Here is a 27,734-nt window from a genome sequence, read left to right on the forward strand (position 1 = left end):
AGGGCATATTTGCTTTGATTCATTTATCCTCGTATAAATGTCATTAAGAGTTGGTTGTTGCACGCCGGCTGGGAAATTATTGAGGAGCCGGCAGTGTAGTGGGAGCTGTAATAAAGCAACATGGTGATTAGAAGAGGAGAAATCCCACACACCACATCAGATGAGGCCTAACAGCACTGTAGAGACTTGCATGTTCAAACTGCGTGTTTGATTGAACATGCAACCCCACCCCCCCACCCCCCCCCAAACACACACACACGCCTAGCCTGACATTATATTACTTAGCGATCGATAGATTCGCTGAGAGTTGAGAGTCAATCCATAGTGCCTCCTACACAATAGCAGCTCGCAGCGGACCGAGAGACGAGGAGAGAAGCTGCCTTCGTACGAAAGCATCTGAGGACACCTGATAATGAGGGCGGCGGCCTGGCTGTGATTGTGATGAAGCCGCTAATGACGATGATGAATGGCGTTCGCGTCCCACATACAAGGACTCCAAAGGCCACTGTGATGCCAAGGTGGAGCCCAGTGATGGGGATATTCTCCTGTGAATGACTTAGTAAAGTCTTGGTTGCCCACCTTATTTTAATTAAACAAACTTATGGGATAATGTAAAAAACTGAAAATGACAATGCATGATCCATTTGCTATTTTGCATATTACACATACAGTATATAAAGGTTATTATATCAATACATTTCTATCTTAAGGACATTTGCAAGTTTCTAATTGGGTCCCAATGGTCTTGTGCTTTCTACTAAAAGGTTATTTAATGCTCTTGAGAGCCTTAGCCCTGTCGGTGATGTTACAATGCAAGAGGCCATGTGAGCCGACAGTACCATCATAGAGCACCATCTCCTACCTTCCACGCGATGCGGTTGCCTTTGGTGTCGTGCTCCAGAGCAATAGGGAAGTCCCCGCGCTCGTAGAACTTGCGGAAGGCCGTGGGTTTGGCTGGACGCTCACGGAAAGCCCCTGCTGCAGGCGGTCCCACCACCTGGATGGACAGCAAACCAAAACATATATAAAGACATGGAAGGGGAGATAGAATACAGACAAGAAACGAGATAAGTGGTGAAGGAGCTAAAAAGGGAGAGAGAGCGAGAGCAAAGGGGGATTTGTCCTACTGGAATAGAATCACTCCCAATCCATTTTCTTAAAAGTAATTCAGGGAGATAGACTTGAATGTTCTTCCTCTCCACCCAGACAGACAGACTACAAAAAATACTATAAATAATGTGCCCGACTGTCTGTGAAAGTGTGTGTGTGTTGGCCCTGCCGCCAGAGGCACTGCCAGAGGCATTGCTAGCATCATCCTTTCTCTCCCTCTGTATTGGCTGCAGTTCTTTTTGTTGTTGTGGTGATGTTGGTATAGAGACGCTGACGGCGGCAATAGTTTTCAAACAATAACTCCAACTCAGTACAAACGCATTAGAGTCAAATGGAAGTGCACAAACGGAATGAGTCTGCTACAGTGTATTAATATCACATTAGTGACAATAAACGACACAACAGCAGCTGTGGAGGAACACTCATTCAGGAACAAGTACATTAGGGCCAAGTGTCAGGCAAATTAACTCTTCTATGCGTCGACTGACTGAAGATCCACAGGTTGCACCGGAGACGTACGTTTTCAACATCTGAGGAATTTAGACAGCGAGTGATTGAATACATTAGAGGTTTGTAACGGCATCTTGTGGCAGGCGAGCGGCAGATCGCTGGAGCCAATCATCTCCAAGCCTGCGTCCCCTCCGTGCGCATCCCTCGCCATCTGTGTCGCACTGCTACATGACTGGCAGACGTGTCACTGCTACATGACTGGCAGATGTGTCACTGCCATTAATCCTCAGATTACCTCCCATTGAGAGACGGAGTCAGAGTGCAGTGGGACTGGTATCTGCAGTGGTACGGAGAACCCTGCCAAACTGGTTTCTGAGTATATCGTTGACGTGAAGGTCCCCTTCAGAACAACTGCAGAGACTTTTATGTTGTTTTGGGTTCTGGTTGAGTTTGTGTTTACATGTCTGGCAGTAGTGTTGCCTGCTTATTGCATAATACGAAAAAACATTTTACAAAATGTGTAAAATAATTATAATAATAATAATAATAAAAAAGGTCCCTGGAGTGGCAACCAAATCAGAAAATAATGCATTTCAAGTTTCTCCTGTTATGTGGCGCAACTGGTGTGAGCACGGCAAGGCCCCGGAGAAAAAGGAAAAGAGAGGAACCCATTACAAGGGATCTGGAGTGGGGGCGTCTCTCTGCACTGCATTTAAACAGTCTTAATGCACCGTGGGATTGTGGTGCAGGCATTTCAAATGGATCCGCTCGGAGCGTTTGTTTACCACGCCGGAGAGTACTGAATAATAATATGCTGAATTAATAGGCACAAGTTTGCGTACCTGCAGGAGAGACAGTACGCAAACAAAATGTCTGTGACTAACAATGCATGTAAACCACGAGAATAAAAAGGCACTCCACAGTATAAGCCCTTCTGTTATATTCAAAATGAAATCCATTCCAACAAATGTTAGGCCATACGCCTGTCGCCTGTGGACATGTACATTGTTTTAACCCCCATTCATCAGGAATAAGCAAGTTGCAACGCGTGAGAGTCTGTCTCATTAGAATACACCTTCACACGAGTGTTCAGGACAAACTGTCCTCAAGTACATGATGCTCTCTGATGTCATGAACCACGAGCCCTTGTATACTGTACAGAGTACAGATCGGTGTCTGTATGTCTGTCATGGCCATTCCTCTGTGTCTCACACAGTCCGTGCAGGGCGGAAATAGGCAGTGGAAAAGCTTGCAGATGGCGTACTGTATCAGCAAGCTGGAGCAACAAAGCCCTCATATCCAGGCAGCTCGGACGGCTGTTGAGCCACGCTGCACGGCACACCACAGGAGGGCCAAAAATAGGCCGAGCTGGACCGGCTAGTGAGCAGGACAGAATGAACCCAGACTGTATTGACTGGCTGAGTGGCCAGGAATGATGACAACCGCCGAGGTGAACCGCCAAGGTCCATGGCCAAGGTGTAATACCCTTCACAGCAGCTCCCCTGCTTTCTCTCCAATTATCAGCCATAACACCCACATACGCTTATGTACAGCATGCACATGCATGCACGTCACACACACACACACACACACACACACACACACACACACACACACACACACACACACACACACACACACACACACACACACACACACACACACACACACACACACACACACACACACACACACACACACACACACACACACACACACACACACACACACCTTACAAGCCAGTGTTCCTCCATCTCACTGGTGTTACTGTAAGTGCAACTGTTTCAGTATCCCCCAAACGAGAGACACGATGCCAGCCTGTACCTAGTTTACCTTCTAGCGGTCAAGAATAAACTATAGACTTGCTGCTGAGAAGCCACAGGGGAATTGACACACTGTCACTCTCTATACAGCACTCACAAAGGACAGGGGACGGGGAAAAGTATTCCAGAGTATGAATGTGTGAGTGTTACATCTTGGTGGTGAGCATGGTAGTGATAGTTATAATTTTATAGTTAGTTATAATTTTGTTCTACTCTACTATGGACAGCCTGTCGACTTCATTTACACTGCCGACATCAACTCCAGCTGACTCAGTTGCTGCAGCCTGAAACTGTACTCTCATCTCATCACCAATCTCATCATTTTATCTTTGTCTTTATTTTTGTCTTTTCCCATTTGTTCTTTTCTCCGGTAGTATGAGTTGGTTTCTTCTGTGAGACCAGGAGAGAGAGGCAACGCAAATGTAAATGCTACAAATGGGTCCATTTGGTTCAAGTTTGTACACTCTCGGTTAAATTAATACGACATGGATTTTACGGTGTAACAGCAGCCATGCAGTGCAGTTCTACACTCGCATGAAAAGACTAACTAGAAACAATGAGAACAACCTGATCTATGACATCATATTGATGTCATTCTTGCCCAAATATGGAGGGACAGCGGTACAATCTGAGGTTATGAATAGTGAATACTCAATAATGTGACAAATATGAAGGGATTTATTTTCTTGTCCTACTGGCCGCATGCACAAGATATTTGGTGCTGCTGATCGGTCTAGCATTTTGCGGACAGACAGAGACAAACACACAGAGAGACAGGCCTCTTCTGGACGGCTTGCCCCATAGGAGCCATGCTATAGACAGACAGACAGACAGACAGACAGACAGACAGACAGACAGACAGACAGACAGACAGACAGACAGACAGACAGACAGACAGACAGACAGAGGACAGACAGACAGACAGACAGAGACAGGCCCTCTTCTGGACGCCTTGCCCCACAGGAGCCATGCTATAGACAGACAGACAGACAGACAGACAGACAGGCCCTCTTCTGGACGCCTTGCCCCACAGGAGCCATGCTATAGACAGACAGAGAGACAGACAGACAGACAGAGAGACAGGCCCTCTTCTGGACGCCTTGCCCCACAGGAGCCATGCTATAGACAGACAGACAGACAGACAGAGAGACAGGCCCTCTTCTGGACGCCTTGCCCCACAGGAGCCATGCTATAGACAGACAGACAGACAGACAGACAGACAGAGAGACAGGCCCTCTTCTGGACGCCTTGCCCCATAGGAGCCATGCTATAGACAGACAGACAGACAGACAGACAGACAGAGAGACAGGCCCTCTTCTGGACGCCTTGCCCCATAGGAGCCATGCTATAGACAGACAGAGAGACAGACAGACAGACAGACAGAGAGACAGGCCCTCTTCTGGACGCCTTGCCCCATAGGAGCCATGCTATAGACAGACAGACAGACAGACAGACAGACAGACAGACAGACAGACAGACAGACAGACAGGCTCTCTTCTGGACGCCTTGCCCCATAGGAGCCATGCTATAGACAGACAGAGACAGGCCCTCTTCTGGACGCCTTGCCCCACAGGAGCCATGCTGTAAAAAAGAAGGTAGACAGACCAAAGGAGCCTATCATTGTACTACCCACGCACACAGACACACGCAGGTGAAGACACATAACATCCTGGCCCTGCCCCTCAGTGGTGGCCATAAAACAGTCGTTTAGTACTGTACTTTGGTACAATTTGGAGGTACTTTTACTTTACTGAGGTATTTCCAAATTTCAGTCAAATATTGTACTTTTACTTTACAATTAGATGAAAACTTAGATTATTGTTACAAAACACACAAACCATTTCAGCCCTATATTTTTTGCCCATTTTCAAAAAACTTTTGAGGGGCACCAGCCCCTCCTATACACAGGTTTAATGTTTGTCTTAGTTCAAAGTTTGTTAAGTAAATGCATTGACAATAAAGGGAAATTTTACGTCATAATGTATCGTTTACGTCATATTGTCTCTTTATTGTCAATGGCGTTTAATGTGTGTGCTGGCACTGTTTGTTTTACATCACCTAATCAACATGAGTTAGACTCATATTAGCGCCCCTCACTTCACATGGGTGTGATTTTTTTGAGTGTTGCAGAGCTCCACTCCAATGAGGCGGCATGCAGGCTACCAAGAGAGATGGAGGTGTAAAAGGCAATAAAAGGAGTGGAAGTGTCTGCAGCTGTGCCTCTGGTGCACAGATCAGGGAGTCGTAACAAGGCAGCGGTGGTCAGATCAGGGAGTCGTAACAAGGCAGCGGTGGTCAGATCAGGGAGTCATAACAAGGCAGCGGTGGTCAGATCAGGGAGTCGTAACAAGGCAGCGGTGGTCAGATCAGGGAGTCGTAACAAGGCAGCGGTGGTCAGATCAGGGAGTCGTAACAAGGCAGCGGTGGTCAGATCAGGGAGTCGTAACAAGGCAGCGGTGGTCAGATCAGGGAGTCGTAACAAGGCAGCGGTGGTCAGATCAGGGAGTCGTAACAAGGCAGCGGTGGTCAGATCAGGGAGTCGTAACAAGGCAGCGGTGGTCAGATCAGGGAGTCGTAACAAGGCAGCGGTCGTCAGAGGAGCTGTGGGCCATCGTTTCTCTCCATCCCCTTCAGTCAGCCTGCAGATCCGTTTCCTCCTAATGCTGTTGTCCACTCCGACCAACTTAAACTCACCTCACCTCACCCGACCCACACAGGTCTCACACACACGCACACGCACACACACACACACCCCATGTGGAGGCGATTGGCCACGGGCAGCAGGGCCCCTCGGCTCCTGTCATTTATAAAGGTGTCATCCTCAGAAACAGAGATGCTCCCTCTAACCTTATTAGTATGGCACTTCCACGGGCCCGCAGCCCGCTGAGAGCGAGAGACGGGGAGAGAGAGACGGAATAAAGATGGGGAGGCTTGGAATGGCAGTGAGAGAGCTAGACCAAGAGAATGACAGAAAAGGGAAGACAGAGGAGAATGGGAGGAGATGCCAGTGGGATGGAGAGAGAGAGAGAGAGAGAGAGAGAGAGAGAGAGGTATAAGGCAAACGGGGGGTGAAGGGGTTAGAGCGGAGATGAGAGGAGGAGATAGAGGAGTGAGAGAGACGGGGAGACAGGAGGTGTGGCTCATCAATTGTGAGGGGTGAGTTCGGCGTGGCGAGGGCGCTGCAGCGTGGAGGTGATCCATCACTGAGGCTGCACGAGCCTCCAGCTCTCTCTCTCTCTCTCTCTCTCTCCCTCCCTCTCTACCCCCCCTCTCTATCTCTTGCTCTCCTCCATTGCTCCATTCCTATGTCTCTCTCCCTCCCCACAACCGCCCAAAACGCCTCCATGAACGCCTGTGATAGATGTTTGGCGAGGGGCCGTCAATTCACTGTCATCCCTGCATGCCTCGCCGTTACCAACATGCATCACTCTCTTTCCTCTCTCTCTCTCTGTCTGTCTGTGTGTCTATCCATCTACCTCGTTCCACACTTCCCCCCTTTTTTCCCCTTTCGGGGCAAAATTGCATTTTTGCTGCATTGCATTTGTGAGGGGGGTACCGAGGGTGCACCACTGACTGCACGTGGGTGCATTGCATCACCTGTTTACTGAGGCGGCAAAAGGGGCTCAGTGACGGCAACTGCTCTCTCTCTCTCTTTCTCTGTATTTGCCTTCTGTTCCTGGTTGAAGGGTTATTGAAAACTCCCTCCAAGCAGACGGCCAGCTTTCCTTCCCGCATCCTTATGACGTACATTTTCCCTTCATTGTCAATGTGTCTACAAATCAAACATTGAACTAAAGACAAACATTAAACCTGTGTATAGACCGATTCACAGAGGGTTTCCTGGGTGCGGCCATTACTGAGGTGTACCATTGAGTGCAGCAGCACTGATTAGCTACACCTGGCCTACGGTGCACCTGCTCCATGGATTACACCTCAGTAATGGCCGCGCCCAGGGCACCCCTCTGTGAATCGGTCTATAGGAGGGGCTAGCGCCCTTCAAAACTTTTTTACGCTCTCATTTGGTTTCCAACTCTCCATCATTTAGCTGGGGACTGATAGGACTGATAGACAGACAGAGGCTCTCCACATAAGGTCAGGCTGCACATCACTACATGTGTGTGTGTGTGTGTGTGTGTGTGTGTGTGTGTGTGTGTGTGTGTGTGTGTGTGTGTCTGGTGGAGAGTCTGGTGGGTGAATTAAATCGTTTTATTAGGTTAATATTGCTATATGTTTGTAACCGTTTTAGAAAAGCAATAAGCCACGCACGTTCCCAGCTTACCATGGATTTTACAATGGCTACGCGTCGGGTCTGCCTACACCTCTAGCCATTGTAAAATCCACGGTAACCGTGTGGCTTATTGCTTTATTATCTCTTGCTTGGTATAGTGTGTGGGTGCCATGCTCCGAAAATAGCCGAATCGCGATGCGTTGTGACCTTGTAGATCCACTATTATAAATCGGGCATTATGACATTATCACAGCCCGACAAAATGCATTTTAGTTGACTATAAACCAGTGAGACGCGAGTCAAGTTAGGGTGCATGGAAAGAAGAGTGTAAGGGAAAGAGAGCAGAGCGAGATAGAGAGAGGAGGGTGAAAAGAATAGAGGAGAGAGAGAGAGAGAGAGAGAGAGAGAGAGAGAGAGAGAATGCCCTGAGAGTGCTCCATCTTGTCTGCGTGTGGCCCACATATCAGGCAGGTAGCAGGGTGGTCGTGTGCTTTCAGAGCCCTATTGGTTGATTCATATCACCAAACCACAGTGGTGATGATGGCACACAATGAATCAGGACCACGGCAAAAAGGGGGGGGGGGGGGGGGGGTATATTACCCTACTACTACTGCTTGTTAAGTGAATGGAAAACCACAGTCTGAACACAAGCAGTCGACACAAAATACACACTGCTTCACTCGGCAATACGGGAGCAGAAAGGAAACAGCCTGTGTTATTTATATTACACCATTATATATTATCTTAACAATATTATTATATTATACCAGAACAGAGATCTCTACATGTGGGAATATCAGTTGGATCGGCAGTGCCACAAAAGGTGTTTGTGCTCCTATACTATCCAACACTATTATGCCATTTCAGTATACTGTATATACTGTTCATTGTTATTATACTGCCTCTGTGCCTGCTATTTGTGTTATTGCTGCCATAGTTCTCGCTACTGCTATTGCAACTACTTGTATAATTGTTATTGCTGTATTATAGTTTTAATGTTTTTACTGTTGCTATATTATTACTTTTGCTCGTAACAACCCCCCCCCCCCCCCCTCCTCTCTGTTCCTCTGGTTTTAGGGACAGAAAGCAGACCTTTTCGAGATGACCTGAGAGAGCTGGATGGATCATGATATCGCACAAGTTCAGAAATGTATTTTGGCCCTAAACCAATCAATATAATACAATTTAATTAAATTCAATTGAACTCAGGGTTTCAGTATCTGTTGGAATACAGGGCAGTTGTTTATGTGAACACAAAGGTAGAGGAGAAATAAATGTACAGTTCCGTGCATGTATAGTCCATTTAATCATGTAAATGGGAATGGTAAATGGTTCAAAACAATAAATCTACAATATTTTGTAGTATGCTGGAAAAGTCGAAAATTGGTAATGAGGATATATACATGTGCATGTGTTTGTGTTTTAAAGCTACAATCCAGGAGTTTTCTGAACGAATACAATGACAAATCCATACGTGAATATAATAACTAGGACATCTGCAGTGGTTGGAGGTTGTCCCCTATACTCTTCCAATGAGAAATGTCACCGCTAGGACACTTACTGGTTGACAATGTCAAGCAGAAGGTGCATCGGATTGGACACGCATTGTACTTTGGATAATGTTGTTGCAATTACCTCTCTCCATCGGAAGAGACACAACATATATGGATTGCAGCTTTAAGCAGTCAGAAACTAGTACAATGCTGCAGCTTTTTGTCTATTTTAAGATTGGCCTATATCTGAAAACATGAATCCAAACTACTGTTTGACAGATCTGAATAAAACATTATCTTCCATTGCCTCTTGCCATGTGGTGTGTGTAGTTATGCATATGCAACGTAAGCCTTTCTGGAATGGACTTTCATATTGGTGCTGAAAGAGAACTAATGTGAATTCAGAAGAGCCACACCAGAGCATGGATTGACAGTGGGGAGATTGATAACAAAACAATGATAAATGTTTTTTATGATGTTTTTTCCACACACCTTGGGCTGTGTGCTTGAATTAGCATGCATCTGAGAAAAACCTAAGAGCATAACAATTTGCTCTACAGATGAAAACAAGACCAAGTTAATGAAAAAGTGTTCATGGGAAAGATGATAGCAAATGTCCCCAGTGTGCACACTATTACAGAAGCATAGTATTGCACAAATTATTAAAACATGCGTGTGTGTGCACGCACGCACGCGCGCGCGCGCCAGCCCACCTAGCCATAGCGAGGCCCATCTAGAATCGCATTTCTGGCTGCGCCACTGGCGTGTGTGCATGCATTCTTGTGTGCCTGCACGGTGTGCGCATGTGTGGTTCCATTTGCCAGTCTGTATATTTGTGTCTACGTGTGTACAGTGTGTCCTTAGGGTCAAGCACTTGAATGGAGAACAGTAGTTAATGGATCGTGACTATTTAGAGTTCTGGGCACGTGGCGGTCTGACGCTTTCGTCTTTACGGCCCTAATCAGTAACGACACATGAAGGTATTAAAATACCGAGCTGGGCCATCAAATTAATGACACACACACGGAAAACCCATGGCCCTGACCCACTGCTATATTACCTGCTGCTGCAGCGCTGGGAGAGGACTCGGAACATCCTCAGGGCTTTATTCACCGACTAAGTTCCTTACTTCCGTTTCATCAATAAACTTCCTCATAACTGCCTTTATGACTGACGAGAACCTTGTAGAATATTAATGTCCTAGAGATGTCCAAAGTATCTTTTGAGCGGTTCCGGAGTGTAGCCGCGTGACGGAGCCAAATGCTAAACTGTGAGTATGCCATTTTACAGCGCAGTGGTTCGCACACGTCTACTGGCAGATGGACAAACATGCTGGCAAATAAGACAGACAGACAGTTAACGAGAGGAGAGACAGCAGGCAGACAGACAGACAGAGAGGCGTATGGACAATACGAGAGGAAGAGGAAACCATTGGTTTGGCATGCAAGCAGGTGAATGCGTGGGAAGAGGCTAGCAGGTAGACAACACAGGCAGGTGAATGAAGCTCACAAGCCATTAGGGGGGACATCAGTATCATCAGTCAGGGGTGTATGGGGAAGTGATGTGACAGCACAGAGAGACATTTAGGTAAGAGCCCCGTGGGGTTGAAGAAAGCAGACTATAGTATATAGTCACTACACGATACGCCCAGAGCAGTGGTCGGGGTGCCGATCATAGCTAGGCATGTAACGTTATGAGATTTTACAGTACGGTATGGTGACAGTATTGCTATGTACTGTGGGATTTACAGTATTATTATAATTTTTTCATATATTCTATTTTTGCTACTAGGCCAATCAACAAACAAACAAAAAGAGTATCATTATTCGAAGAACAATATTTAGCCAATCAAGTGAATGGTTTGAGTATTGTAGGGACTGTACAGGTGCCTCTAAAGGGAGTGAGTATTGTAGGGACTGTACAGGTGCCTCTAAAGGGAGTGAGTATTGTAGGGACTGTACAGGTGCCTCTAAAGGGAGTGTCAGAAAGTTGCAGTACTGACAGAATAAGAATGACTTTTCAGTTAACGTTAGTTTGGATGTATAGATGGATGTTTGACCTCCGTTCTGCGATCACAGTTAACGTTAGTTTGGTTGTATGGATGGATGTTTGACCTCCGTTCCGCGATCACAAATGAGACTTCCGTTTTGTGTGTGCAAATTAATCGTTTTTGTTTACTCTCAAGTCTCAAGGGTACATTTATTCTGAAGAGATCAGCCACCGGAAGGTTCTTATTCGTGCTCCGCTATTCGTGATCATTGAACACTTCAGGATGTTTGGAACCTGAAGTTTGTTAGACAATGCGTCACGTGTGGTGGGACGCATCCACCGTTAATTCTGACACCCCGACAAAACCAAATGGACCCGTAAGGGTCCATTATATGTATGTAGTATGGACCTAACGACTGCAAAGCTGTTCTGACGGACGTCATTGTCTTTACCGTCTTCATCACGTATTGTCTTCACTGACACTGATCTTAATGTTGTGCCGGCAGCACCGCATATTAAATTACCTGGAGCTCGGAAATCTCACGGTATCAACACTGTGGCTGTTTTTGCCACAATATTACCGTAATGTACTGTATACCGTTACATGCCTACTGCAGACACGATGACGAGAGATGAGAAAAAGACATCTCTGCAGAGTCTGCACCCACCAACTCTCTACCAGTTATACCAAGCACAACCCTCAGGTGGTGAGGGAAGGCTGGGGGAGATAAGGAGACTGCACATGGTAAAAGATACAGGTTCCAGAATCTGATACCGCAAGACTGTTTAACAGTGGTGAACATTATCTAGGGCGATTAGTATGTATTACAAAATGAACCCCAGCCTCGGTCTTATCACATGCCAGTGTTAGCTTCTTTGTGGAAATCCGTCCTGCTGCCCGTCAAGCTGTTCGTTAAAGAAAAAAACTTAACGATAGCGATTTGCTCACAGACAGCAGACCATGCAGAGAGAGACCTGCGTGGTCGGAAGCTTGACCTTAACTGAGATGACAGCCCTACCAGTAGACACCCTAGACAGAGTCTACACAGTCACCCTGTCCATCTAATGCCTGTTATAATGCCTAACGTGTTGTGAGCTTATAGATCTCACATTTTGTACGACAAATAAAAACGATATAAATAAGGAATTATTTCAACATAAAATGCCTCTTGATGTGCTAAGAGTCCATTGAGCCAGCCTCTGTAGGGGGGGGAGCTACAACTTTTCTCCCCAGATGCATGCAAACACGCAGCTTTCTCTTTCTGTCGCCTCAAATCTCACACTGAGCCTGCTTCCTGCTGCTGCCTGTGACTCTCTCAAACACTGAAGAGCTAGTTTCATCCAACCAGCGGGGAGTCAAACATGCCAGGAACAACACACACACACACACACACACACACACACACACACACACACGCACGCACCCACGCACGCACACAAATGAACACGGGCAAAGGCAAAATTGCAGGCAAACTCCAAGCACTTGGTGATCATCCAACCCCTGCTATGTAGCTTATTTATTCCAAGAGTATACAGGGATAGTGCCACTGAAAACGACTTTGTTCCTGAGGAGGATATTTGCTGCTATCAAGTAGCAGGGTGACTATCAAGTACCAGTCCATCTGTCCGTCCATCTATCCAATCCATCAACCTATCCATCCATCCATGATCATCTATCTATACTGTCCAGTGTCCATCCATCCATTTATTCCAACATCCATCCATACGTCTGTCCGTCCGTCCGTCCATACATCCATTTATCCATGCATCCTTCCATCGATCCAACAACATACATACTGTACATACAGTAGGCAGGCTGTTGATGTTGTTGTGAGAGTAAAACTGGTGTGTATGTCATCATCAATTCCTGTTGACAGCTATCAGTCAAGGCTGTGTGACAGAGCAGCATCAGTCCCCAAGGCACCAATCCCACTGTCATCACCGTAGCAGAGGTCACAAGTCACATGCTTCTGGCATGATTGTCTTATCTACAGTACTTTCACCCTGGCGTTTGAAAATGTTCAAAATAGTAGGGCTACAAGCTCACAATACGTTGTGTTGTAAGTGAGAGCTTGTGCTGTAAGTGAGAAAATGTGAACTTTGATTTGAAAGTGGTTAAAACCTCTTAAGCCCCAATCCCCCGCCGGCGGGAGCAGCGGCTGTCCACCTCATGAACAGCTCTCAGCAGGTAATTGGGGCTGGTCAAGGTCTCAGGTTCCAACTCCGATATTTTTAATTTTCCCTCCTGGACTCCCCTGGGGTTTATTAACCCATTCTGAACTGAGATCAGATTCTAAAAATGTCTGTTTGAAAATGACAGCTTTCTGAAAACGCTATGTTTCTATGTCAGTCGTTCTTTTCAAAAATAGCAGACCTACAAGCTCGTAGCGCGCCACCGAGTGGCGCGCTATGAGCTTGTAGATCTGCTATTTTTAAATAGCTAAAGCATAACGTAATACTAACACCAAAAGGGGTTCCCGCCTAAAATGGGTTAAGTCTGTCTGTGGGAAAGTATTAACAATACCTTGTGACTAAATTATAACTACACTGAATCCAGAGGCCACTGTAGTGAAAAGAACTTCTTCCTACCGTATGCTCTCCGGTCACATTCTCTATGTTCATTAGCACTCACGCCAGCAGCTATGGAATAACCTAATTCAGACAGCCAAACAGGCAGGCCAAACAACCCCAGTTGGACTCAACAACAACTACAGAGATGGGGGTCAGAGTGAGAGGTGGTGAGTCACACAACTGTCACAGCGCTGCACCGTTTTGCTGAAATCAAAGAGAGATGAGGGCCTTCAAAGGACAAGCAAACTGTGTCTGAGGCAAGACAAGCACCGGTGTGCTCTGGGGATAGATAAGGGCCAAGAGGTTATATTGCTTTCCTTCAGTGCTTTCCTTTGTTCTCCGCTGGCTTAAGAAAGAGGGTACGGAAAATGGGGAGTGAATGAACGAGAGAGAGAGATGTGAACAGGTCGTTCGTTCTCCTACCATGCTGTGTGCTGTGTTGATCAAACAGTCGTTAGTGGAATTTGTTTGGCATGTCCGGACGGTGAGGGTAATGAGGGGAGGTGTTGCCTGGGCCCTGATGTGGATCATTTCTGACAGTATATTGGAGGACTTCTCGCCAGTCAGACTGATTATCCTGTTCCTAAACTTCTTCATTGTGTTGCTGCAGCAGAGCTCTTGCCTCTACTGTGCCTTTGACTTGAGTAGTGCTTTAACTCAGCAGAGTCCGAGAGGCACGAGCTAAAGAGCATAATAATCCCAGGTGGAATCCCAAAGAGAACACGGACGTCACCTTAAATCTCCAAGGCCCGTAAAATGTACTTATTTTGGGGTGTAACGATAGAGTAACTGTATCAACAAGTATATCGACATGTAAACAGCAAATATTGTATCGTTTGACTTTGTATCGTATCATTTTACAATGGAAATAATCTGTATCTAATCGTTTTGGAATGGAAATAATCAATTTATACAATACTATTGATTTCAAAATCATTAAATCATATCGCATCGCCATAACAATGAACCAATAATGTCCATGTATCGTGTCGTCAACCATATATCGTGATACATACTGTACGTATCGCTGTTAAAATGTATCGTTACACCCCTAACTTATTCTGCTCCAGGTGAAAAGCAATGCAGCAATGCAGTGTCACATGCAGAATGTGGCCAAAGTCCCACATTTCACTATATTACTCCAGCCCCAATAGAAAATGTTAGCCATGGCAATTTCCAAACTTTCTTTCTTTCTTTTCGGCAGGCATTTGGAATGTTTCCCAAGTTGTGTTTAACGACACAACCATTCAGTTGTACTTTTTGACAAATGTTGAGACTACAACTTCTATACATCACAAGGATTTGTAGCTGGCCCTGAAAAAAGTACAGACCATACATTTCGGGATATCTGCTAGTCAGCAAAATTCAAAAGGTCAGACCAATATTATTGCCTTGTTGATTTCAACAAAAAACAACAAAGGCCACCATTTGGCATTATTGGATTTGTACTGGAGTGTTTGTCAGATACATTGATTTTTCTCTCGCTGGTTCCCATTATGTTGATGTATGCAGTATGTGATCTGCCACATACAACCCTGGAGTGGAGCACACGCCAGAGTTGTATGTGCGATGCATGCCTAACACCGACAGATTAGACTGTTAAGGAGGAACCATTCTCTTCTGTCAAGGTCAGCTCAGTCTTATGGGAATTGAAGTGATAATGGTGAGGCCCAGCTTATTAGACCTAACTCCCTTTCAGATATTATTTTTGTTGTTGTTGACTGCATGTCTTACAATATCTTAAGCTACAGTATAGTTGTGAAAGCAATTAAATTAGTCATCAAAATAATCACTATGCATGTGAATTTCCAAAGTTATACAGTACCATCTAGGGCTGGCAAACCGATAATCGTTAGCCGTTGGTAACCGACAAACACTAATGGATAATGGCGAACCGATCAAATGAAAATAAAACTTCCTCCACACTCCAGAGATGTTTGGAGGGGGCAAGTGTGTATAGCAGCAGCTAGTGTGTGCTAGCAGCAGCTTTCGCCAAACTTTGGTCAACTTAACTGTAGGGATGGAGCTCGTAATTTTTTGATTTATCGAGCAGGCTTATCGAGACAGGTCCTTATCGAGCCCACTATCGAGCATTTGCTATTACTTTCTGGAAAGCTGGGAGACAATACATTCTGTGTGTGTGTGTGTGTGTGTGTGTGTGTGTGTGTGTGTAGAAATATGACCAGCAGTTAGCACAGCATGTCATTGTGTCTCTGTCCATGGTGCTGAAATGGTCAAACGCTCTCATATTTTGAGGTTAAGGCATAGTTTCTGTGAGGTTAAGGTTAGGTTTAGGCATAGTTTTTGTGAGGTTAAGGTTACGGTCAGGGATAGGCAAATTAGGTCCAGTCCCTGGGTGAAACACCCAAATCTTGCAAGAGAAGGTAGTACTTTAAAGTTTCTGGTTGGCAGGATCATTTGGTCAAAGATACACTGCAGTCTGGATGGGAACACACACAAAGCCAATAATTGTCATACATCCAGTGGGGGCGCGCAGGGAGTAGGATTAATGCCCTAACCACACCAAAGGGTTGAGACGGTTTTAGCGTTGTCCCTGTGGTGTGATATGTCCTGTTGACGCACGTTGTCCCTAGTGATTCAAGCTCAACGCATGGAATTCAATGGACCAAACCACACCAAAGGATCAAGGCGGTTTTAGCATTAACTCCTTGCAACCGTTTGGACCCAAGGAGTTGCATGGTGACCCTTTGGTTAAGGCTTAAGGCACAGAGCTCTACGAATACCGTAGGGTGTAGCAGAAACCTGGCCTAACTCTCATGATTACGCAGGAAATGGCTCTAGGTCAGGTCGCATTACACGCACGCACGTACGCACGCATGCACGCACGGCACGCACGGGGGGAGGAGAATAGAATGGAATCCCACGTTCCTGGCCTTTATTGGGTTAATGATGGTGCTACAGGATAGCCCACAGGGTCACCTAAATCAGTAGAATTAATTTTCCGAAAAGTATGAAGGTGAACAGCAAATGCCATGCCAATCCAATCATAGGTTTTTGAGATATGTTGCTTGGGTGGTCGACTAATGGACAGGTCCTAATAAACTACTGATGAAAATGCAGAAAGCATTCCAAAACATAAAAAGAGGAAAGTGTTTGGATGTTTGATTGCTCTGCGTTTTCTTGCCTTTGATGGGAATGGGCAGCGTTTACAGGCCTCTGCCTAGATGTCCTCTGCATTACATTACTTGCCCTATAACATAGACCTAATTAACTCGAGAGAGGAAAATGGAGCTTTGTAAGGAGCAATAAACAGTCTCCATTAAAAGCCATCTAATTAGAATGCAAGCTACAGGGGTTTGAAGGAGAACATAACAAACACAGAGGCCGCTATAGTTGTCAAGCAAGCTCCGAGGAGAGCAAACATAATAGACATGAATACCCGATCACCTCTTATAAGGTCATGATAGTATTCTGAGGAAAACACTTCTCTGTATCCTACTGCCGTTTCCAGGTGGCTTTTGCATCAAGTGGGGAAAAGGTCATGGTGATTTCAGCAATTTATTTGCACATCTCAAAAGCCACACCATCAATTAACCTAATCTATCTGCTGATATCAGACAGCAGGAGCATGAAGTACATGAACACTGTCTTGTGTAGTCTTACAAACTCATCAGTTTCCTCACAGTTTGGCCTTTCGGCGTCTGCCAGATACCAAACTTTACCATGTGCCTTGATAAATCAGTAGACACATTTGAATAACAAAGTAGAACTATGTACACTATAGGTACTATAATACGATTTACATAATACAAATAATTGGCTATACAAGAAGGTTTAACTCACTGCGACTTGACTCCTTTTCTGACACTGAGGAACATATAGCCATAAATGGACCTTGACTGTCTTTGAAATTACCCGTACTGGTCCACTTACTTAAATGAACAGGGGATTTGCTGTGTCTTTTCGACCCGTCTGCAGTGCCAGAAGTGCATTCACAATGAAAGGGACATGGACAAAGTAATGTTTCGGTACATTGACCCCTGTACCTGCAAGTCACGTGTCTTAAGAAAGATAGCCAATGGTGGGCAGCCAGATTTCCATGTCAGCAATGTTCTGTCCATTTTAGGTTTTTGAGGTCAATTGATGAATCAGTGTGAGGTCAATTGATGAATCAATGGTCAAGGAAATGCAGGTCTCCAGGTCACAAATGCTTACCAGAAAGGATAACATGTGTCTATAGTGGTGATAGCCTACTACTCTATAGGTCCAAATCACTCACACTCACTCACACACACACACACACACACACACACACACACACACACACCACACACCACACACCACACACGACAAGGAAGATCGATTTTGACTATAAGCGCAAAAGAAGGAGCGGACAAATTCATCCCTGAAACAGCCTTCCGGACCACTATGATGGTCATTCTCACAGAGACAGCCTTCTATAATACACAAAGTAACTAATGATGCATTGATGTATCTTATTACTGTGGCACGTTGTTATACTGTATGTGATGATGATGATTTCCTTTTCCTCTCCACCCTGCGGTGTATATTTCTACAGTTTTGTTATGCCTCCGCCAGCACCAGCTGTGGCCAGAGCCTTATGTCTTTGGGTTGTCCATAATGCACGTACATCCATAATATGTACAGACTAAAAGACGAATCGAATAGTCATAAAAAAAAAGCAGACGCTTTTGGTCCGCGAGACGGCCCATTTTGATTTCTGGATTATATATATTTTTATTTGAGAGGTAATGTTTTATTTTATGTTTACTTGTTACGGTCGGATGATTTATTGTAAGCCTAAGTATTTGTGCGTCACTGCTTTCATGAAGGCTGCTACAATTGGGCGAAAGCAACAATTGTTGCTTATCATTTAAAATAAATTAGACCAATCCAAGGCTCCAAGCATGCGTTTCTCTCTGCAATATCGTTGTTTAAGACAAATTAATTGTGAGTCACTGCTCGCATCGCACCTCGCCTCGCGCATCGATTTCACCCAACAACCATATGCACACACCGCAGCGGCGCATCTGATAACACCGCCTAATAGGGCATTAACCAAACGTGATTTTTGATAGTCGACTCGACTACCATCAAAATCGATTTATAGTCGATTAGTCGGCGGTAAAATATGATATTTATTCCATCCAATCAAGCATTAAAACATCGTGTTATGAAACAGCCAGCGAGCGAAGCAAAACAGAGCCGGTGAATGCACTATCAATGCAGGCCGAGTGGAATAGTACTAAGAGAGTGGCGACACACTTCCTATGGGCTATAGTTCCAAACATTGGAACTATCCCATTGAGATAGAATGAGCACTTCCGCATTCCATTGTTACAGTGGGAGTCAACGCGAGTGTCGCCACTCTTACTAGATTACGCTGAATGCCGCTCTGATTGGCCGAAATTAGCTCAGCTGTTTCAAGTCAAAGTTGCAAGTCCACAATGACTCACGGATGGACGCGTTGTGAGCTTGTAGATCTGCTATTTTTTATGCACAAGACCGTTCTACGGTGCACCATAGCATGTTACGTTGTTCACAATGTTTGGAGAGTGGAGACTGGAGCAATGAACCATGCGATGTTTTTCATACAACCCTAAATGTTCAACAACAAGTTACAATCACAGTTCGTTTGGTTTTTAGAAGGAGCTACAAGCAAGGGGGAGGTTTGCTAGCTAGCAGGCTGCCAGGCTATGAATCAGATGATCAACTACTTAACTCCATCGCGAGTCTTTTGCGGCTACGTATTAGAACTATGATCGTGCGGCATCGCTGTTTGTTTTTAATAATGCCACACGCGGCACGCAGACTTTTGTTGGATAAGCATGAAGAAACATGAAATCACGGCAAGAGCTACTGTAGTTTGACTGTCACCAAACTGGATACTATTGGGCAGAGCGAGGAGGAACTCCTGCTATACTTTACTGTACCGGACGACGACACGTCTCCAATCTAACTTGTTGAACAAACTACAGTAATAAACTCACCAATAGTAAAAGTATTTACACACTGTAGTTGTCCCCATTGATCTTATGAGCCTATGAGGCATATCACATATGCTTTTCCCAAAGAAAAACTGTCTTGACTGCTGCTAGTGCCACCGCCGATACGCCGCCCACCACACCTACACGAGTGGGGTGACGGCAAAACCCACGTACAGTAGGCTTGTATGATATGAAAACAATCAGCCAGGAATGGATTAGTACTGAAGTTGGCGAACTACCAACAAAACAACCGAGCTCACAGCTGCATGCCTGCATGTCTGCTGTAGAAAAGCAAAAAAAAAGAAGAAAAAAATCATAAAAAATATTACAAATAATATTAGCGAATAATCGGATGTCAATTAACAGTGTCGACTAGTGTTTTGCTAGTCGACTAGTCGACTATTCGATTATTATGTTAATTAATGCCCTACCGCCTAATGTTATGAGCAACCTGGAGAGGAGGAAAGATGCAGCGTTTGTTTCACCTGACAAATATGACTATGTAATATTTCTTGTTTTACATAACATTATGTGTTATAAAAAAAAACTAGATAGTATAAATAGTATAGTATAAAGTATAGTATAGTATAAATGTATGTATGTTTATCCTATGTGCTACTGTGTCTTTGAATTGAATGTTTGTAAACCGTATTACAGGCAGCTAAACTATTCCCTTTTCCCTTAAGAGGGTAATTTCTTGCTGGCCCACCTTTGTAAATAAACACTGTGTGTGCTTAAGTGACCTGCCTGGTTGAATAAAGGTCAAGCACAGAGCGGTCCTGCAGAGGGGGACAGCATGAGGGAGAGTTACAGCCAAGGGGGCAAAGCCACCTGCTCAGTACGGATGATGCTATGTGGGACAAGGAAAATAAGAGTCCTAATTTATAGCCTACTCCATCATACAATGGTGTCCCACACCAAAAACAGCCAATCCACAAGCCCACAACGTGTTGTTTTACGTTGTGAGCTTGTAGTATAAGTATTATACTACTGCTTAAGATATGGAGGTCACGTTTGCTAGTATGGAGTCTCCATCTTTTTCCCTGGGGTTGATCAGTTGCATGGGGGAAGGAGGCGTGATGGTGGTGGGGGGTGAGGAGGAACACACGGACGTGAGAATGCTGTTGCCCAGCTCAATTGTAATCCCAGAGGCCGAGCAAACGGTAAATGAGGTGTGCTTGTACAGAAACGGTCTATCAGGGCCGGCTAGGAACAGCAATCTTACAGAACCACGGCAGCCACACTGAAGCTGAGGCTGGGATTACGTGTGTGTAGTCTGCATCGATTTGCCCTCTCAGGTGAACTGTGCAATACACTGTCTTTAAAAGGATCATGCTTGTATTCTCTCATGTAGCATGTAGGACACAGGGAGCAGAGGCATACAGAAATGTGTAGAATCTCTCATCAGATGGATTCTGACTCTCATAATGGAACATATAATACTTTGTGGAGAGCAGATCTGCAACTTGGCACACAAGGGGGGGGGGGGGGGGGGGGGGGGGGTGAAAGAGAATCTGAGGTGCCATGCATTTATTGCACATTTGCTTTCACAGCATGTGATAGCAAATTATGTAATTTACAGAATACAGATGAGCTGCAGCAATACCTGTGCATGTTAGTAACAGGTTACAATAGTCATTCGTTTCAAAGGAAAGCTCCAGTATTATGCTGTTAGTGTTTACTATTTTCTATAGTTAACTTATGGCACATATACAGTACCCCATGAGATTTGGAACACAGCGATGCAGTAAACTACAATAAGTAATCAGTCGAAGCCAATTAATATATTCCTCTCTTCAATCAGACTACATTTACGACGGTTTCCCAAAGGACACCTCTTACACCATGGTGTAAGAAGTGGTGTTGCACATGCTCAGTTGCTCCTCTAGGCCGCACACAGAAGCCTGTGTACATAGACATTCCGTGTATAGATGTGCCACGCAATGGTAGGCCTCAGGCCTGGTATGGTAGGCCTCAGGTCTACCATTCTGAAATTTAATTTAATAATATTTGGACTACTGACAGTAGGCTCTCTTTACTAAAAAATAATTTTATATATAAATATATATATATATATACACACACTATATATATAAAATATATATATTTATATGTATATATATATATATATATATAATATGTGTGTGTGTGTGTGTGTGTGTGTGTGTGTGTGTGTGTGTGTGTGTGTGTGTGTGTGTGTGTGTGTGTGTTTGTGTGTTTGTGTGTGTGTGTGTGTGTGTGTGTGTGTGTGTGTGTGGTAAGAGGTGTCGTGTCCTTTGGGAAACTGGGCCATTGTTGTTGTATGCTTTTGCTTTGACATTCAGGTTCGAAGATGCAATCATGGCTGTCGGTGGCAAACAACACTTGGCAGATGCTAATGCTCTCACCTAAAATCCATGTTATTCTTTGTCACCCAATCTGGTATAAGCTTCTGACACAGAAAATAACAGCTTTTGTTCTTCCCTCTGCCTCACACACCAGGTGACGACCTCCCACTAGAATATAAAAAGCCTTTCTTTCTTTCTTTCTGCTGAGAGATGAATCAACAGGAAAAGATGGAGGCCGTTTCAGGGGCCTATGGTATTGATTCAGTTTCTATGACCACAAATACTTTACAGCATAATAAGCCTATGCTTCAAGTCCCCGTACCCTTTTAAGGCTCCAAATGGCCTTGTCGTTATCTACAAATCACAGCTCTCAGCAAGGCTGCCCCATCCAGAGCGATATGTCAGTGACCACAGGGGAGGAGAAAAAAAAGAGAGAGGCAAACAGACAGAACTCAGCCTCCGAAAAATGTAATGGTTTTGTTGAGGATTTATTCAGCGGTGCCTCCAGCCATAGCGAGATCCTCTGGAGACATGGTGAATATTGAAGGTCTTAGCCAGGGCCCTTCCGCCTCAACACTCCTGACAGGAGATTTGTTGATGACCTTCAAACGATGAGGAGGAAGTCAATGATGGCTCTGATCGCCCCTTCAACCTCGCTGCCCGGCCCGGCACTTTGAAAGGCAGACTCTACAATCACTGCATGCTGCTGCTCTTTCCAACATCACTTATTACTTCTAATTATTTTAAGTGTGCCATAATTGTGAGGATGTGGCAGATGCCCCCCCCCCCCCCCCCCCCTAACTAGATAGAGCTAGTTAAAACTGTTTGCATCAAACTCCCCAAGACTGCATGGGCAGTCGGCTTGGGAGAGGCTGTAAAAGAAAGATATGGAAGTGAGAGCCGCCAGGGGACTGCTGACAGGGCACATAAGGCTCACACGTTAGCTGCATTCATATGTCGAGCTACTGCTATTGATGCAACTTCTGATGCAGTGCCCTACTGCACTTGTCTCACCATGAACCAGGCCAACGCTGTCAACAAAACAACATCAAAACAAAACAAGATGCAGGAAACAAAATGTCAAAAACGCCTTATAGACTTCAAAATATCTTCAGAGAGACTACACCAGGGGTGCCCAAAAGGTAGATCAAAGGCAGTGCAGGTAGATCACATGACATGCCCCAAATAATATATACATTTAAGTATATACAGTATATATATATACCAGTAGGACACATAAGGGCAATTCCATTCCAACTTGCTTTGTTCCCGACTTGCATTGTTTTCGAGTAGGCCAGTGCACTGGTCTAGTATACTGTGGCTCAATGGGAGGATCCCAGGAGCATACACAAAGCCTAATCTATAGAACTAACTCATCAGAATTTCTCATCTTAACCTATTTTCCTGGCACCACAAGGACAGTTTTACTTGACCAATCAATATAGTCCACCGATAAAGACAGATGTGCTGCAGTATCTGGGCCTATTACACATTGCCGATCCATCTTCATTTGTGCTGAAAGTCAGACCAGACTTGAGTACCTTTGGAAATGAGCCTCCTCTTCTACTCGAAGCTATGTACATTCAAGGTCTAGCATGACAACAGCACTAGCATGATCAGGGACCAATTACACACTACAGAAAAATCCTGTATTAATTTAACTCTGAGAGTGGACCCCTGTGGCTCCATTTGGTTACATTTGTACAATCTCCGAGTTACAAATTAATATTTTTTTCTGTGAATATGCACTATAGCAAGACAGAAGGCACCAACACAGTAAGACACTTTTAACTTTAAATGTATGCTTTGAAATCATGGAGAAAAGATGCATAAATAAATAAATATGAGGATAAGGTTATGAACAAAATAAAGGAATATTTTAATAAACCACAAAATGAGGGGAAATATATGTTTTCTTAACATCCAAAGTTTGAGTGAGCTCACTTCTGGCTCTGGAAGTCTTGATTCAGTCTGCAAAGGTTCTTGAATAACTTTAATTGTCCTCAAACCCCCGTCATTGAATTAAGCAATATTACACGAGAGGGTGTGCTTTACCATCATTAATGCACCCCTGCAATGCTGCTGGAACTCCGGAAAGGCAGCGCAGAAGTGCATTAATGATAATCTGATAATCTGAGTCCACCAAATGTGATGAAAATTTAACCAACCAATCACATACAGTTGTTCATGAGATGATGTACAGTATGCTGTATGTATAATGATAAGAGCGCCCCTCACTTCACACGGGTGTAATTTTTGCCCCTCCTATACACAGGTTTAATGTTTGTCTTGTCTAGACAAACATTAAAACATTAAACTCTGTCCATTGACAATGGACAGAGTTTAATGTTTGTTTTGTCTGTCACTGAGCAAATCAGCATATGCATGTCAGAGGAAAACCTCAGCCAATAAGTGACCATGATTCTTATAAACTGCTATTTTGTTATGTTAAATTGATGTTGGTAAAGCTCCCTTCACTTCACACGCATTTAACTACCAACAGTTGGTTGTGATGAGATAAAGTAGACCTTTAAAGCATTCACCATTACTTAGAAGAGCACCCAGCTGTGCTTAGCAAGGTCACAGAGACAGTACGATTTCTATATAGTGTCTGAAAAAGTAAAGACACGTCAGAGCTCTCCAGGACAGATGACACCTCTGGCCTGCCTTCAAGGGGCGCCCCGACCAATGGACTGATATGAGGCGGATAATAGATTCCAGGATATGTATCCCGATAATCATTAAAATATGTAATTTCTTAAGGTCCTATGAGTTATGTCTACAGCCTTTTATTGGACTTTAGGTCATTCTGAACTAAATACAGACACATCAGTGGTCAAATGTAGAAGTGCAAACGAGTGCTCAATGTTAACCCATTCTGGGCGGGAACCCCTATTGGTATCTTACCCCCTCAGGCCGGGAACCCATATTTGGGTTCTGTACAGTATGTACAGTATTCAAAAATGTAAATTTTTTGATGCTGCTATATAAATATTTGAAGTTTTTCAGAAACCTTAGGTCAGGATTTAGAGGCGTTTTTAGAATGGGCCTTAGGCCTAAACCCACAGCTGTGCTGGGTGTCCCCCTGCTATATTATGCACGGGCCCGCCTGCAGTTACAGCTTTTACCAGTAGGCTCGGTGGCTTCAATGTTGCAAGAAACTCACTAGCCTATAGCAACCTAGTTGGCTACACTCTGGGAGAACAGAGCAGCTGATTTCTATGTTTTGATTAGGTGACGGTGTTCCATTAGGCTCGTTTAACCCCGAGTGGAATAGCATGAGTGGCGACACTAGCGTTGACCCATTGTAACAATCGAACGTGGAAGTGCTCATTCTGTCTCAATAGTTCCAATGTTTGGAACTATAGCCAATGGAACTATAGCCCATAGTGCCAATTGGCTATAGTTCCAACTTCCAAACATTGATCTCGCTGCAAAATGTGTCGCCACTCTCTTATACTATTCCACTTGGATTTAAGCACGGCTATAGAAGGCTGGTTCGACCAATCAGATTGCTCGAAACGACCTGTTGTATAGGCTAATGAAACCTATAATAGGTGTCCTAGCAACTTCACTATTCAAGCTTATCCACACAAAATCCTGTTTACAGTACTTCATGCCCCCCCCCCCCCACTCTCTCTCTCTCTCTCTCTCTCACACACACACACACACACACACAGGCCTAGTCAATTAATGGAATGATATGCTAGTCTTCCTATTATTTTCTCTATTTCTCTACACTATTTAGGCTACTGGCACTGCATGCAACTGCATGGCCAAGCAAGAAGCAAGGCTAAACTGGCTAAACTGATGCTGCCCTTGCTTTTGAGTTTTGTTAATTGTGTTGTCAGGACTCAGGATATTGATAAACTGGAGGTGGGAAAGCACCGACATTGGGCGACCTACAGGTATATGACTCTGTCTGATACATGACTCAGCTGCCTGGCACAATAAATAGCTTTGAAGCGAAGTTTTTGTGTAGCCGACAAGTGTGCACTGTGCAATTAATTACGTCAGAGAAAGGATCCTGCCAGGTGTCGATAATGTAGTTGGAACGGACTTTTCTCTCTAAACTTGACAATTAAGCTCACCAAGCCTTAACACGCCATAAACTAAACAATTATAGCTGGCTACATAACATGGACGTCAGAAACGTATAGTCCTACAGGCTACAGTGTATCAATTTAACTCATAATAAATAGACATGATGTGCCTGTGGCGTTTTACGTGGACAAAGTTCGCTAAAAACGACAAACGTTTGCTTACTGACTGTACCAACGCCAGAATTTACTTACCACAGAGTTCCTCATATTTGACTTGACGGTAAAACCTTCTGTTTTTAGCTCCATGCTGTTCTTGGAGAGGTGCAGTGGTCTCATTCTGCACGTGGAAAATGAAAGTATGCTTCGCCTTCAAACGTAAACGTTTTCTTAATGTGCAACCTGATGTAGTGCTGCTAACAAAACATGTCGCCTGGTGTTTGTTAGGGACGGGTTGCTATGGAACTTGCAAGACGAAGACGCTTCCCCCCCCCGGTCTAGTTTCCCTGAGCCGTTGCCGTGGGAACCCCACGCCGCGCGCCACTGCTGAGACGAATATACGGTAGAAGAATAAAACTTATGAGACAAAAAAGGGGACTCCTGCACATCCAAAAAACGCCGTGGGAGGTGCAAGTAGCAGGCATAGACTTCAAAAAGAGAAATAAACAAATAATACATAAGTTGATGATGCAGTTATTGCAGTATAAGTTGTCCGTCTTTAATTGTTCCCTGAGTGTGCAGTCCCTACCTTGGACGGTTTATTTCTCTTTTTGAAAAGATAAATAAAAATAAATAATATATATATAGGCTAGCTATATATATATTATATATATACTTATTATAACCTTAAACTTATTCTCAAAACCTTCTCCCTGCCAAATGTTAGTTAGTTCCAGACAGTAGATTTAACAGATAGGCTATATGTGTCGTCTAACTGTGTCTATAAGACGACTAGTGGTTCCAAAACTTTTCAAGTCGAGACCATAGACTGTAAGGTCGAGACCCAAGAGAGAGATTTAGCCTAGCCAGGGTCATCAGACTCACCATCAGTAGGCCTATCAACTGGGCGGAATAATTCTCAATTCTCATAGTGATTTCTGGGAAGGTACACCCGTAGTGTTACTAGTGTTAGTAGTGCTAGGGGAAATGTGATAGCCTATATGACAACACACAGAAAGCTCTGTGTTGTCATTGTCACTCCATTTATAACGGTAACATCTTAACCAGCCAGTAGGTCGGACAGAGATGTCAGACACACAGTTTTCAAAATCCAAATGAAGCATTCTACTTCAAACTGATTGTTCTCTCTTAGTATTGACCCCCTGTCTTTGAGGATAAGCTCAGACTAAATTAAAATGATCTATTACAGACAGTGACAACATACTAAAGTTTGTTGAGTTACTGTAGTGACTACATTCCATAAGATGTAGGCTACTTCTGTTTTCATGAAAGATGTAACACAAAGGTTTCCTTTGTAAATAACCTAAAGATTTAAAACCATGTTTACATAAATAGATTATAAGGAAATGTAGGCCTATTTTGAAATTCAATAAACAGAATAGTACAAGGACTGGACACCTAATTTTGATTCACTTACAACTGTTGGTCCGATAGTCTCGACACCGGGCACTGCACCCACTGCTGTGGTGTGGAACCCGTGTGCCAAATTTGAAGTCGGTGTGGCTAATGGTTCTCGAGTTACGTGGATTACACACTGTAGAAAAGAGTCATGCT

At 44.3% G+C, this 27,734-nt stretch overlaps 1 protein-coding gene across 1 annotated transcript in view; it reads right to left on the reverse strand.

The window, feature by feature from the left end:
• pacrg (PARK2 co-regulated) overlaps positions 1-26,531 on the reverse strand; it is a 191,487-nt gene extending 164,956 nt beyond the window's left edge. The window contains exons 1-2 of the mRNA XM_083791936.1: positions 26,256-26,531; positions 863-997 (exon numbers count right to left, since the gene is read on the reverse strand). Coding sequence (XP_083648062.1) covers positions 863-997; positions 26,256-26,339 — 219 coding nt within the window. The 5' untranslated portion in view covers positions 26,340-26,531. The remainder of the gene's footprint in view (positions 1-862; positions 998-26,255) is intronic.
• Positions 26,532-27,734: the final 1,203 nt, after the last annotated feature.

Source organism: Protomyctophum parallelum, assembly GCF_964188405.1.
Source record: "Protomyctophum parallelum genome assembly, chromosome: 20".
NCBI classification, from domain to species: Eukaryota; Metazoa; Chordata; class Actinopteri; order Myctophiformes; family Myctophidae; genus Protomyctophum; species Protomyctophum parallelum.